The following is a 14275-nucleotide window of genomic DNA, read 5'->3' as shown; positions in this document are numbered from 1 at the left end:
GGAGAAGCATCTATTTAAAACATTAATCATAGACTCCAGAACCGTCACAAACAAACCTCTTCATTAAAATGAGACCATCTTATCCTTATCATTACATTTTCATCAGACTACATCCCTTACAGGGATAGGAAGCTACTCCCAGTGATTCAGGAGAAGAGAGAAAACTATAGGTGAGAATTTAAGTTGCCTTCATTTGCTTGTACTCAGCCCCAGACTAGTGGTTACTCATGTAAGTACTGAGAGAGCAGAACCCAGATTTGATACCACAGCTGTATGGTATATGACAAGAACAGCATAATTAGAGAGTGGAGTCACACCATCAGGAGAACTCTACAGCCCATCTTTTAGCAGATTTAAATCAGAGACTGTCTGTGATTTAAGTTTCTTCTCTTGATTTCCAACTGAAATACTACAAGACCAAAATAAATCACGCTTTATACTCTCATAATCAAGTGATACCTGCTTTGGTATCTGTCCGAAGTTGCTGATAAAACCCAGGATGGTGCTCTTAATCAGAGGATCTTTGATGTTGTTGAGGTCCATCTTGTCTCCATAGAAGTAAGGGTGGTAGGTGTTAACTGCCTCCACAGCAGCTGAGCCATGTTGCTTGTGGCCAAAAATCAGGTCTATCCAGCGATGGAGGTGTGCACTGGCATAGTCACTTTCCAGTGCCTGAAACCAAAGAAAATTAATTCATTAGAGTTCATCCACTGCAGATGTGTTACTACTCCCTGTTCCCTGCTGGAGACAAATTCTCCACAGCACTCTCTGAAAGCAAGTCTTCACACTTTCAGTTCTTCCAGCACAATCTTTCACAGCACGTCCTCACAAAATGAGGCCAAATAGATGTAGGGGAGATCCTCACAGGAAAAGGAAGGACAGAGTGAGGCATGCTTGACATAGCAGACACCAGTTACAGTATCTTTAGCGAAAACTCAGGCAGGTTCTACTAAGCAAAACACAAGCATTCCACAGGTTTTGGCACATCCTCTGGTTTCCGAGCATGTATTAAGACCTGTGTTATGATTTCTTCATCAATACTGTCACTGATACAAGACGGTTTAAATGAATAAGACATTTTTTTATTTAGCATTTAGTACTACCTTTTGGCTCTGTAGACAATCCACAGGTGATTTAATGTACTACTCTCTTTGTAGAAACAGGCCTTAGAGTGGCAGACACTTGATTTGAGAAGATAATGTAAGTATATATTGGAAAGGAAGGAACTAGCAGAGAAGCTTTAAGTTGGGTCTGAAGGTTATGGTAGGAGAAGGTACATGCCATGAACCAGCTAAGGAAATGCAGAGCTTGTAGTGAAATGGCAAGAGGTGCCACAAGCCAAGACAGGCAGAGCATGAAGGGCTTTGCAGTAGCAGAGTTGGGGTACAGCAGGACAGCCCTATGAAGAAGCTTCATGACTGCCTGAGTTTCATCAACACACACATTTTACAACCCTCAGAAGGTTCAAGCAGAGACAGATGCAGCCCCCAGATTCCCTCATCTTGGAAAAGCTCAAGGTCTGAACTTTTCCCCCCCAAAACAAGAAATGTCTCTCTTTGACTAGATCTGCCACCCACAGTCACAGGCACATGGATTAACACAACCAGAAGAAACAATTACTACAAGAGAAGACCATAAGAGATCCTACAAGGTAGTGCACATCCATCCTAAACGTGGGCTCCCTAAAAGGCTCAACATGATAGCAGAAAACTTGTGCTTGGAAGACCCAGACAACAAGTTCAAGGGCAGTGGACGCGAGTTTGAGTCAAACCTTTGCCCACCTCCAGATTAGTCAGCCTTATCTACGAAGCTTTGCTACATAATATTGTCTCTGCCGTCACCTGCATCACCAAATCTTTGTTTGTGCATTCCACAATTGCCTTGCTCAATGATTCAAGCATCAGTGTTAAGCATTATTAAAACTAATTTCGTCTCTCCAAATCATTTGACTGTGTAACACTCCCTGATGCTCAGTTAAAGGTCTCCCAAGTAGACCATCCTACCCAAAGCACAGCAGAAATAAACACGCTAATGGGATCCAGAACAATGGCTCATTTCACAGAGCAGACAGTGAGCCCAATACTGGTTTAAATGACCCTGCCCACAGCTAAAATGATCACAGGGCAGGGCAGAGAACAACCACAGTATACAATTTGTCCCCTGCAAACAACAAGAAAACACTTATGAACAGACTCAGAATTCATTCTTATTAATAAAAGCAGTTAGTGAACGAATTACAAACTGTAAATTTTGCCTGGCATCACCGCCAGAGCAAAACAAAGCAACCAACCGAGATGAGACTGTGCAGCCACTCAGTATTTCACTGAGCACTGTGACATGCCCAGCAAGGCAGGGAGAACTGAGGTCTAAGAAGAGAGTAAAGAAATTATGTAGACCATATTCTTAGCTTATTATACATGAAGTAGAGAGCTACTCACAGTTTTAGCTCAAGAACAATTCTTTGCTCCCATATTCCTTAAAGAAATAGCCAGGTTTCACAACAGTGTTGACCTGTATCTGTTTAGTGTTTTAAACTCTGTGAAGCCTCCTGAAAAGCACCGTGATACCAGTAACAAATACATCTAGCCTTGCAGGTTATTTCAGAGGAAAGAGGAGTCTTCACATTTCAGAGTTGAAGATCTCTACCTCGTCAGGATTAGATGAAACCTTCCCAGGTATGTTAATCAACTAACTTTCCATGGCAAGATTTCTTGCACCCTCCTGTGTAATACCTGGTGCTATTAGTGGTTGGAGATAAAATACTGGACTGACTGTACTCAAGGTCTGCTCAGGCCTAGCAAGTCATTAAGAACATGAGTCTATAAACATGATTTTCCTTTTGCTAAACTGCTCCTATTTGAGATTCCAATTCATTTGTACAAGCTGCATGGTTTAATCAGCTGTGCCAATGCTATCAAATAGTTCAGCTCAGTGGAAGCAGGTCTGCTGAACACAACAGCTGGTAGAGAGGACCCAGTATCCACATTATATGCACTGTGGGGGCTTTACTTCAAACTAGATCTAGTCTGCTCCCCCGGTCTGAATGCCATCAGTGGCAGGAGCATAGCTTAGGTGCACAACTGGAGTGCAGCTTTTGGTTTCATTTCATTCAAAACGAATCTAGCTAACAATCTGAGATCACTTTGCAGTGAGAACAAAACCATGCTACGCAGGGATGATTGATAGATCATTTCAAAACTAAACCCTTACTCCAAACTACAGGGCTAAAGCAGATGTTCCCATTGAATTTAAGTGCCCTCACAGTGCCCAGCATTAACAAGCAGCAAGGAGCAAAGCCCAATACTTTACATCCAAACAAGACAGGATGTAAGAGAAAGCATATCTCCCTACACTTTTCTTTAAAGAACATCAGTAAAAAATTGCAGCAGCTCTCAGGCGTCTATGGATTTCTGTCTGCAGCTACTCTGTTAGAGAAGTGTTGTCATTCCCATGTTTAGCAAACTGGTGGACAGAGACTAAGCACCTTGTAAGGTTACAAGAGGGAGCATGAGACAGAGTTTAGAAAGAAACCAGAAAGCCCCAAAGCCTACATGCCTTCTTTGGAGTCCGGGGAGAACAACAGGGAACAGTTACATGTTTGACTGAGGTGGGCAAAACCTACTTGCAGTGGGTAACACTGAGTTTCTTCCCTGCAAGGGATAGGGCTGGGCAGTCCCTAGGCTCAACTCTTCACTTTGGAAAGGACTGTACTTCAAGCAGTGAGCCTGCTATGCACACAACACTTATAACAAGAATCTCCCTCCTCACAGTAAATGTATTGTCATGTGCTGATGAGCAGTGATCGAAATTCAGGTCACTTGTCCCTTCCATTACCTTTCAGTGTATCTGCAGCTCTGAGCCTTTAAATCACTCTCTAGGCACCTTCAGTGATGCCTCACTCAGTAATACCTGTTATTGTGTACATACAGGAGCTTAAGCAGTCTCAAAGCGTCTCAATCTCTCTTCATCTCAGTTATTTGTTTTGGCAAAAAAAGTCATCTCCTTTCTTCATCCATCTCGTGTTACAAAGTTGTAAAAAGAGAGGGGACAGAGTCTGACTGAAAAATGGAAGCTGTTCAGATACTGAATAGCGTTTTCTTTCCAAATCAGAACAAAAAGCCTATCAAATTTTCTCATGTATCAAAATCCCCCCCTCCCCAAATTCTATATTTGGAAAAATAACATCATTTTATTTTACTAATAATGAAGCTATATACCATACAAGATTAGCTATAACAACTACCTCTTGAAAATAAAATATTTTTAGTTCAGCCTGTAATCTAACATAACTATTGCAATGAAAAGATCATTTCTGAAGCATTTTGAAAACAAAGACAGAAAGCCAAAATTATTTATTGAGAGATTTCCTTGTTACTACCGACACACTCTCATTTCAACCCGACTTTTTTTCTGGTGAAAAGCTGTTCCATACATCTCTTTCCCAGACATTTCTACTCACTGTGCGCTTGTCAACCCAGAAACACTGGGCTGTGATGGGAGTTACACATTTAACTGCTACAGAAATACAAGGTAAAACAAAGAAGAAGATTAACACAGCTTCTGTAATGGTACTGATGAATATCTGAATACGCTGTAAATTCAACATACTGGTTCAAGTTACTAAAATGTGTGGCAACACACCATGGAGTCTAGCTACTAAGCATGGAGACACACTTGAGACTAACTAATAACAGCAAGTAGCTATTTTCCCCCAGCACATAACTTGGAATATCATTAATTCACAAGGTTTTTTTTGTATCGAAGATCATCTCCAGGGAAAACAGCAATAAATGACTATTTTCAATCATATTTTTAAAATGATTGAAAACTTTTTTTTTTTTAAAAGTATATACAATAGTTAACCATTTCAAAATAGTTAAAAGTAGCAAGATAGAAATTTAGCTTCTTCGAAGTAGTTTTTAGCACTTATTGTTCTGACACTGATTTTAAGTGAATTGTTCAGGTCATGATTTCACACCAGAGCCTAAAGGGAGCCTACTAAATTATTAAACTAAAAATGAAATACCTCATTAACAATCCTCAACAGTCCTAAAATAGAAACTATGGCAAGAATACTGAGAAAAAAAAAAAAAAAAAAGAAGTAGGTAAGCACAGGCTTAGATTGTACTCATGATCACTCACAGGAGTAACCTGAGCACATGTGAATAAATCCACGAATTTCAACAGGCTCACTCTCATGTTCGGAGCTATTCACAAGTCAAAGTGTTCACAACATCAGGAATCAGGGAGATGGTGTGTGATGCAGATACTACAAAGCATTGACTTCTTTGGAATATAATGTTTTAGCAACAACCCATTCTTTGCAAGATATACAGAAGATGCACATTATTAGGAGCCTGTTCTCTTAAACCTGGTTTCATACAAGAAAATTTACTTCAGGATGAAGTAACAGACTGTAAACCAGCTCATAAAGGATTTTTTCTTTAAAGATGGATAAAAATGGTATTGCCAAACATGGGACTACACCTAGATTACTGACAACACCCAGTCATAAATATTTTAGTTTGTGACTCTGGCCTTTGGGATTCCATTTTCAATTCAGCACTATGTCCCAAAACTTGATATTCACTAACCTGTCTGTGCAGGAGAATGAATTTATGGGGGTCCCCATCTGCCCATGGTGGGAGCTGCACATCTCCCAGCACTGTTCCATCCTGCATGCAGCCTGCAGGAATTAAAGGAAAAAATAAAAACAAGAATCACACACATTGCAAATAGGAACGGCTTTTCCAAAACAGTGAAGTCAAGGGAAATTCAAGTGATTTTCACACATGTAATTTCAGGTTCTACATTGAATATAATGTCATAGAACACTGCAGAATTTATTTCTCCTTGGATTTCTGATGTTAATAAAGCAGTGGGATGTTCTACAAACTGTAATTAATGCAGTAAAATAATGCATGTGCTCAGTACAATCATTTTAGCCCTGAATGCAAACTCAGGCAACACAAACTTGTTGGCATAACTTTCTTCTCATACATAATCCCATTGCACTGTCTGATATTTCTGCTACAGCAGCCTCTGGGAAGGATTTCACTGTCAAGTCCTTTGCTATCTGATTCCTTTCAGAAGATATGCATATGTTTTCAAATCAGGGCACAGTGTTACACTACTGGATGATCTAAGTTAAGGCTCAGGTTTGTGACTACAAATTTCCTTACAGTGTAGCAGTGAACAGATTCAGGTTATTGGATTTACCTACTGTAAAATCTTTCTGTATATTTGTTCTTTATCATTGAGATTCTGGTGCCCTTTTTAGATCCCTCCACTTGACTGTGTTCAGGTCAATTTCTGAATCCTGATTTCAGGCAGGCTCTGCTATTTCATCTCCTCTCAAAGATTAAATAAACCTAATTCTTTACTATCTTTTACCAACCTTTTAACATCTTTTTCCTACACTGCCCTTTTCATAGCATGTCTCATTTCACTGAGATCTTAGGTACAATTTATGACTAGATTTCAAAATCACTGGTTAGGTGCCCTTGCTATTATCAATTTAGGATGAGTCTTAAGCGGTCTCTTCTGCCTTCATTGTTAACCAACCAGCATCCATTAGAAAAAGAAGCTTAGTATTGCAAATGATATCAGTTTCCTGTAAAGTGAAATGGATTAGGACTGGTACACTGCCATACCTATTTCTGAAAAATGTTTTTTTCTGGGTTCTCTCTGGCCCTCCATCACTGATGGAGAAAGGTTTAGAAACAGTGTACATTCAGAGGGGACGGTGATATTGCTTGATGCCAGGGATTATGTATTTGGTTCATACAACTTGCACTGAGACATTCAAGATGATAGTGAGGTCACGTTTGGCAACATTAAGCACCAGAAAAAGCAGATTTAAAAAAAACATACACCAAACTTTCATCAGTACCAATTAGTAACTGATCCATCTCCAAAAGTGAAATTAATTTATGGTTGATAGCCACATACGTATGACGATAGAGATCAGTTTTTCAAAATCGGCCATTTAGCCTGTTGATACCAAAATCTGCCTTTGTTTGACAAAATGCACAACTTCTTTACACAGAAACTAATAGAAACAACTAATAGGAACAACAACCCCTTCTGAGCTAGAAACATGGTTTATTGAATGTGTCATGTGGATATAGAAAGGTTATACTTTTGAAGCTTTCTTTTAATAAAAAAAAAATCTCACTTGATTGGAGAGCCTCATCAGTCAGCATAGTCCAGTGACCAAATAGCAACATGCGATCTAGAACTTCTCTCTTGGTGTGATGCTGGGGAGCAGGAGGGGAGCAGTGAAGTCCCTTCTGGCACTTACCAAGTTCAAAATGATTGGCATTGGTGAGGAACTCTGGCAGGTAGAAGAATTCAGGGATGAGCTCCCTGACATCACTCATATTGTCCCTTGATGCTGATTCCCACGTGCTCTTGACACTGTGAAACATTCTGTCTGCAACATCAAAACTCCCACCCTGTTAAATGGACAAAAATATTGCATCGTGAATATTCTGTTAAATAAGAAGCAGATGCAGAATCTTAGCCAATTCTGCAATAGTCATCACACATTTGATTAGGTGATATCTCAGAATGTCCCAGCTCTATTTACTGTCTCAGTGCTGAATTGTATATATGTAGGTTAAGAATATCATACAGCTTGAGATTTTGAGTAGGTTGCAATAACACAGAAACAAGCAGAAACGATCAAAACCAGCTTAAGAATATCAGCATACTCGACATTAATGCTTCTCAATGTTACTCATTTGTTTAATATCCCAAAGCGACTTGCAAGCAGTAGACACAGCTTTGGTGTTTACATTTGTAAACCAAATAGTTGTGCAAAATCTTATGTGCAGTCCTCTGGAGAAAGGCCCCTGGGGAAAGGTGGTACCACTGAAATAACTGTAATCAGATCTGGGCAAAAAGGAAAGGTCCACTGGCCAGGGGACAGCAGGGAAGGAGGCACAGCAAAAAGATGGGAAGAAGGGAAGAATATCTGAGCCCAACACTGAATTCGTATATGAGGAAGTAGAAACAAAACACCTCAAATCCTGAGAGCATTTGAATATGTTTAGTTTAATGACAGTATAGCACTAGAAAATAGCAGCCTTCTTAGCCCTAAGTATCATTCTGAACCAAGGCTTTTAGATAAAAATAAATCACTAACTAGATGAAGGGTGTATGCGTTATATTGCAACTATATTTCCTACACTATTTTAAAATGGGATTTTAGATACAGTATGGATTTGTGAAAATATCAGGTGCACATTTACATAGGGATCCCTACACTGAGAAAAGGATTTATTTTAACATAGAAGTCCTACAGTAACAGAAATAACCCAACAGACAGTTTTTGGAGATCATCTGAATGAGCCGTTCGGAACGAACATGTTGATTCAGAAGAAAGCTGACTTTTTAAATGATGTAAAATGGCTAAACTAAAGTCTACAATCTCTTAAGTCTGCGAACTTCAGGTCAAGAAGTAACTTTTGCCTTATCTTTTGTTAAGAAGAAACTACCCTCACAGATAAGCAAACAAAACACAGAAATCAATAAACCAGACACATCTCCTTGCTTGTCTTTTGAGATAGACTCCAACCAAAAGCTAGGACAGTCCAGACATAAAGACCTCGCCTCTGTTTCCCCTGAGATGAACTCTGACAGGACTTTTGGTCCTGCTTTATCTCAAAATGACTGCATAATTCTTGTACACCTCCTTGCATCTTATGTCCTTCTTCCTTATCCCACTGACAACTGTGAAGCCTTCCCAAACCCACTCAAGGGACTGAGTGAAAAAGTGGCTAAAATCACATGAGTAAGCCTAGCTGGAGTTAATTTGATGCACAAGGTCATCTTGCTCTTGATCATTATTAGAGAGGGACCCTTGGAGTCAGATTCAAATTGAAATTAAAACGGAGTAGAAGAAGCACTATAAATAAATCAACAGTTAACAAGTATCTCATTGAAGCATATTAAAGGGCTTTGTATATTTAATCTGCACACAGCGCACTGTGTCTGGTGGTGATTGATGCTTTTTCATCTTTTTTTGCAGCTTTTATGAGAGCTGATGGTAATCTCCTGAGAAACAATATGATTTGTAATAAAAAGATTACCTGTATTAAATAAAAATAATATATACATAGGAAATGCTGTTAGCGCGACAAATCTGGTTAAAGATATTACCACCACGAAAAAATGTGATTTTTTCCCTGGCTGTCTAATTCATTTTAGGGAAAAGTAATATCTTTAAAACTTAAGCCTGTATTATTTATAAAGGAAGCAATAACTGATTTTCCCATTTCCTATATTAATAAATTTATTTGCATATATTTATATCAGAATTAATGAGTTTTCTCTCTCTATGAATGCAAACACTACACTGAAAGGAAAAAAAAAAAACAGAATCAAGAATTGTTTTATGCCTTTAGATTCCAATTCAACAAACTCTTACAGCTTTTGTATAGCTAGATACAGTAAGTCTGTTTCTTTCCTTTCAGTAGAGGCCTTCTACTACGGATCAGGAATACTGGTAAAAAACATGCTTTTTAAAACTATGGTTCAGCAGGGTATATAAAAGGCAGCTGGTCAAAGTGATCTCTAGAGGGGAGTTAGAACTCCCTATGTTTATAAAACTAATCAGCACTGAGTCTTGGTTGTGTTTTAAACCCAAAGACAAAGTGTTTCTAAAAGATGTTTACAAAGTGCAAAGACTTACCATACCCTCAGAGATGCTGAGAAGCAATTGCCTATAGACAGTGCTTAAATGACAGCTCCAGAGTCAATGACACAATGAAGAGTAAGAACCCTGTTCTCTGCAAGTACCTCAGAGAGGCAAACACCAGGAAGGAAGAATAGCCTGCTAGCTGAAACGCAACAGTGGGGTAAGAACAAAAGGGAATAAAATACAAGGTGAACCACAAGCAAGTGGTACAAATCATTAGGAGCATGAAGTCCTAGAATGCCTTTCCAACAGAGATACTAAGCACAGAAACCTATTCCTGAAAGGATTTCTATGAGGTACCTAAGGGTAGGTGAAGGAATCCAATGAAATAGGAGGTATCATCCAAATACCCATCTGATGAGAGAATCTTTGATCCATTCTAGTACAATATGCAAAGCACATACATGCCTTCCTCCAGAATCAGATCTCAACACATTTAAATAAAATGTGAAATAATAAGGCTTTGTAAATTCCTGTATGGTCGCCTTAGTAGAGGGGTATTGCTTCCTCACTGCCTTCTTCTTTGGCCAGGTGTAAATTACATATCTGATGTGAGAAACAGGATGTTATGCAACATTATTATTTTTTTTTTTGTCATGTGCATTCAGACAGGTGGTTTAGGGTTATAAGCATGGCTTTTCCACTTTTTAAGATGCTGAGAATCTTTCGCGTTTCCCAAGTCAGCACCTTTCCAAGGTCTTAACTTTGGGAGTTCTTCTCCAATCTGTTCTTGACTGAATATCAGAGTTGCAGATCTGCTGTTTGCCTGACTGCATCTCACACTTTGCAACTCCTAAACCACAGTAGGACCAGTCAGGCAGGAGAAATGAGAGCAACAATCTCAGCTGAACATGCAGCAAAAAAAGAGCAAAGGAATGAGAATGAAAGTTCAGCAGTTTAGGGGATCCACATCCAGACAAAATTTCAAGTTCTTCAGATCTCAGCAGTGTTTGAATATTTACATCCACATGAAATACCAGTTACCTGCTAATCACACAGACATAAACACAAAGCAGGTACTCAGTCTAGGAGCACGTTTTGCATAAAAGTGTGCCAGTGAGACACGGCAGCCATTATCATTTACTGGAAGAAATAGCTGCTCCACAGGCATTCATGACTGCAGCTAACATATGGCTCACAGAATGCAATGGCAAGTATTGCCTCAGGTAGTTCACTAACCCATCATCTACTGCTGGTAACAGCTGATATCATAGGGCTCATTACTTAATTAGCACAGTGCTTTATTTATACCAGCCCATTAAAAAAAATAATAATAAAGAAAGAGACCAGCACAACAGCAGAGCATAGCTTGTGTGTTGCCAACTGCTTGAAAAGGGCAGACAGGTAATTTGGTGTCCCTCTATGCTGACTGGCTAGGAAACGTAAACACGAGGCTCAGTTTCTGTGAAATTCAATTCCATGGAGAGTCCTTTCAGCACCAACAAAATGGTGCCAAGTTCAGAACAAGCAAAATCAAAATACTCCTTCTAGGGCACTGGACCTAGTCTCACCCCACCCTCAGAGAGCCAAGCCCATGCCTCCCTGTCGTGCCCCAGAGTCCTCATGCTCCCAACCCACCAGAACCTACAGGTCCCCATCCAGCCTAGGGATGCTCTTCACATTAGCACAGTCATCTCCAAGAGCTTGCCAATAGACACATTACTGCACGAGCTCTTGAGACTTCAACAGCAGATATTCTAAGCGCATTTACCCCAAAGTCAGAAGCTAACACTCAGAGTGGTAGTAAAACATTATCTTGGTGTTTACATGCTCAGCTCTCACAAAATGCACCATAGAACAAAAACTAAATAATCCCTCCCCCTCAGGGAAAAAAAAAATCAGACATCAGTTCTACTCCTATTAAAATTTTTCTGCTGAAATCAACAGACACAACATAGAGCCTTCAGTTAGCCCAAAGTCCACAGAGAGCATACAAAAAAATGTCAAGAGAATGAATTCCTCTTCACTGCACAGCCAATGCAGTGGGCTCCATAACGAGGTGTAGGAGGGAAGTTATCTTGTCCCCTTACCTGCAGAGAACAGAAGGTCTGTGTAAATGGCTCCAATCGGACCAGGTAAGATGCCACTATAATTGCTGATGAATAGTGCGTACAGTAATGACACTGGGCTGACAGGTCTCCTGGAAATTTGACACAAATCAGATTTCAGTGCTAAATTCCACTATCTCAAGTTCATAACATCTAGTTACTACAGCACAATAAGTCTTTAAGGCAGACGTGTTCAAAGACATGCAAAAGCACACTTTTCATATCTGCATTGAATGTGCAGTTACTACCACGTCTGTATATTCTTTTTTCTTCCCTTCCACATTCATTTTCTGAAAAATAAGACCTTTATCTTGCCAGAACATCCTCTTCTCCATTAGTAATAAAAAAGTCTTGATATCTAGAGGTCAAACAGCTCAATGCTGTTTCCTTTTCTTAACGTAGCTCCTAGCTAAGCTGCATCCAGCAGTCTTCTACATACAGTTTGGCTAACAAAGACTGCTGCATGCAGCTTACCTACAAGAACAGCCTTTTCTGAGGAACACTGCTTTTTGCTGTTGCATCTCTTCCTGCCCAAGTGAAGAGGAGAGAACACAGCAGTAGAAGGCACATAAGAAGGAAATGCATGCAAGGGAGTCATTTCTCTTTCAATCCTCAACCACTTTGTAACCGAAAGCAAGAGGATCTCCCTGGCATGTGCTTCCCTTAGCTACAGCTGTGGAAAGACTTTGGGTGTCTTTTCCAAGGGATTCAACAGTATCCCCAAAGGCCTGAGGAGACTTAAAGCCTCTACTGCCTGTTAGGTTCCTAAAACCTTCACCTTCACTCTTCTCCACCTCATTGTAGCGCTGGATGAACTTTTGTTTCCTCTCTGTAGTCTGTGCTCCCATGGGCTTTGACAGGTCCCGAAACGTATGAGGATCACTAAGGTTCAGAGTCTGAAAAGCAAAAACAGCAAAGATGGGAATTTTTAGAATGCAGACTCAGGCATTATGACCAACTCTGTGTCATTGGTCAGTGGTAAAGTTGTGTTCAAAGTTTCACATATACAAGGTTGCCACAGATTCAGTGCAGAAATAGTCATCTTCAGAACTGGGAAGGGACTTGGAAACAGAATGGCAACATGTGCCTCTGAAAGGACAGCATGTACAAGGTGCTTCATAAATAAAGGACATGGTAGGTCCTGAATAAAGGACCTGGAAGGTCTCAAGGACTGCTTTCAATGACTGCAAGGATTGTTCTCAAGGACTTTTCTGTCCAGACCTCCTTGCCAAGAGGTTACAGGCCTGCCCCTGCCTATTTGCTAAGCCAGTGCAATTTTTCCTTATTCCTTAGGTATGCATTTGACAGATGCTTATCCACCTTACCAAGGCAGAACCTCACCTCAGCATGCTAACTTGAAGAGAACACTAATCTATAAAGAATCAATACAGTTCAACAAAAGAATCAATACAGTTCAACTTAACTGTCTCAAACTTTGAACCCTTGGTTTAGGCCACTCTACTTCAGTGGTATCACAAAACAAACCTTCACATGGTTGCTATCACAGAAAGTACAGAATGCTGTTAAGCGGCATGCACTGACCTGGGAGTGATAGTCAGCAAGGACCCATGGAAACACAGGATACTGCATGTAATCATTGTAGCTGCGGCCAGCAAGTGTGTTCAGGTACATGAGATAATCAAAGTTGCTGATCTCCCTCTTCTGCCAGGGAAAGGAAACAGACATTAAAATCTCCTAACTCCAGCCATGAAAAACATGCCTGAAAAGCAGCCTCAGAGCTCTGTGGTTCCCTTGTCCACCAGGACAAAAATTATAAATGGTGTAATCAATCACCCACTGCCATGCAGATCAGCACAATAGCTCTTTTACAACAGTCCATTCAACAGAATCTGAGTCTTCTTTCTGGCTCTTCTTCAGACAGGCCATTTGCATTCATCTATAATCACCCAGTGCTTTTATGCTGTATTTGCATAACAGAGAACTTTTTCCCAATTTAAAAGGGCCAAATGCATGCAATCTGTACATTGGCAAATCCTGGACAACTGCCTGTACAGAAAGGCTGCACAAAGTGCTACATATAAATAAGAGGGTATAGATTTCTTCGACGTGTCTTGGGCCACCAAGATCAGGGGTAGAGGAAAGTGAATGCATCTCTCAGCTCAGTATAAAATCTATGAAATCAAGACAGGTGCATTGATTTAGATGTACAGATCTGTGAATAATCATTTGACTAGGTGGCTCTCTTTGGTCTCTGCTTTAAAATGTGTGTAAGATCACACTTAATCTGCCAGTCACACCATATGTTTCACAGCAGGAACAAAATCCCTGCAATAACCAGATGTAAATTCTGTTCTCCTCTTGCCAATAACCTCACCTCCAGCAGTGAGAGAGCAGCTTATGCTTGGAAGTGCACGCATGCATGCACACACACACACACATATATAACTGTGGGTGGACACACAGGTGATGAAATTCTTTGCTTAACCATGTGGAGCCAAGACTTAGTTTACCTGCCACTTTTGGAGCATTGTCTTTTCCCCTCCTGAGTGTTTCCTGTATGGAA

The 14275-nt window shown here is 40.1% G+C and overlaps 1 protein-coding gene across 4 annotated transcripts in view; it reads right to left on the bottom strand.

Annotated features, from left to right (window-relative positions):
• Nucleotides 1-14275, bottom strand: part of WDFY4 (WDFY family member 4) — a 134873-nt gene that overhangs the window by 15395 nt on the left and 105203 nt on the right. For all 4 annotated transcript variants that reach the window (XM_080596959.1, XM_080596960.1, XM_080596961.1 and 1 more), the window contains 7 exons: nt 14223-14265; nt 13294-13413; nt 12530-12647; nt 11734-11843; nt 7304-7457; nt 5595-5686; nt 460-672 (listed from right to left, as the gene is read on the bottom strand). In XM_080596959.1, the coding sequence (XP_080453085.1) occupies nt 460-672; nt 5595-5686; nt 7304-7457; nt 11734-11843; nt 12530-12647; nt 13294-13413; nt 14223-14265 (850 nt within the window). The remainder of the gene's footprint in view (nt 1-459; nt 673-5594; nt 5687-7303; nt 7458-11733; nt 11844-12529; nt 12648-13293; nt 13414-14222; nt 14266-14275) is intronic.

This window comes from Anser brachyrhynchus, assembly GCF_964034855.1.
Source record: "Anser brachyrhynchus genome assembly, chromosome: 6".
NCBI classification, from domain to species: Eukaryota; Metazoa; Chordata; class Aves; order Anseriformes; family Anatidae; genus Anser; species Anser brachyrhynchus.
The sequence above is the reverse complement of the archived record's forward strand: the minus strand, read 5'-3'. Positions and strand labels throughout refer to the sequence as shown.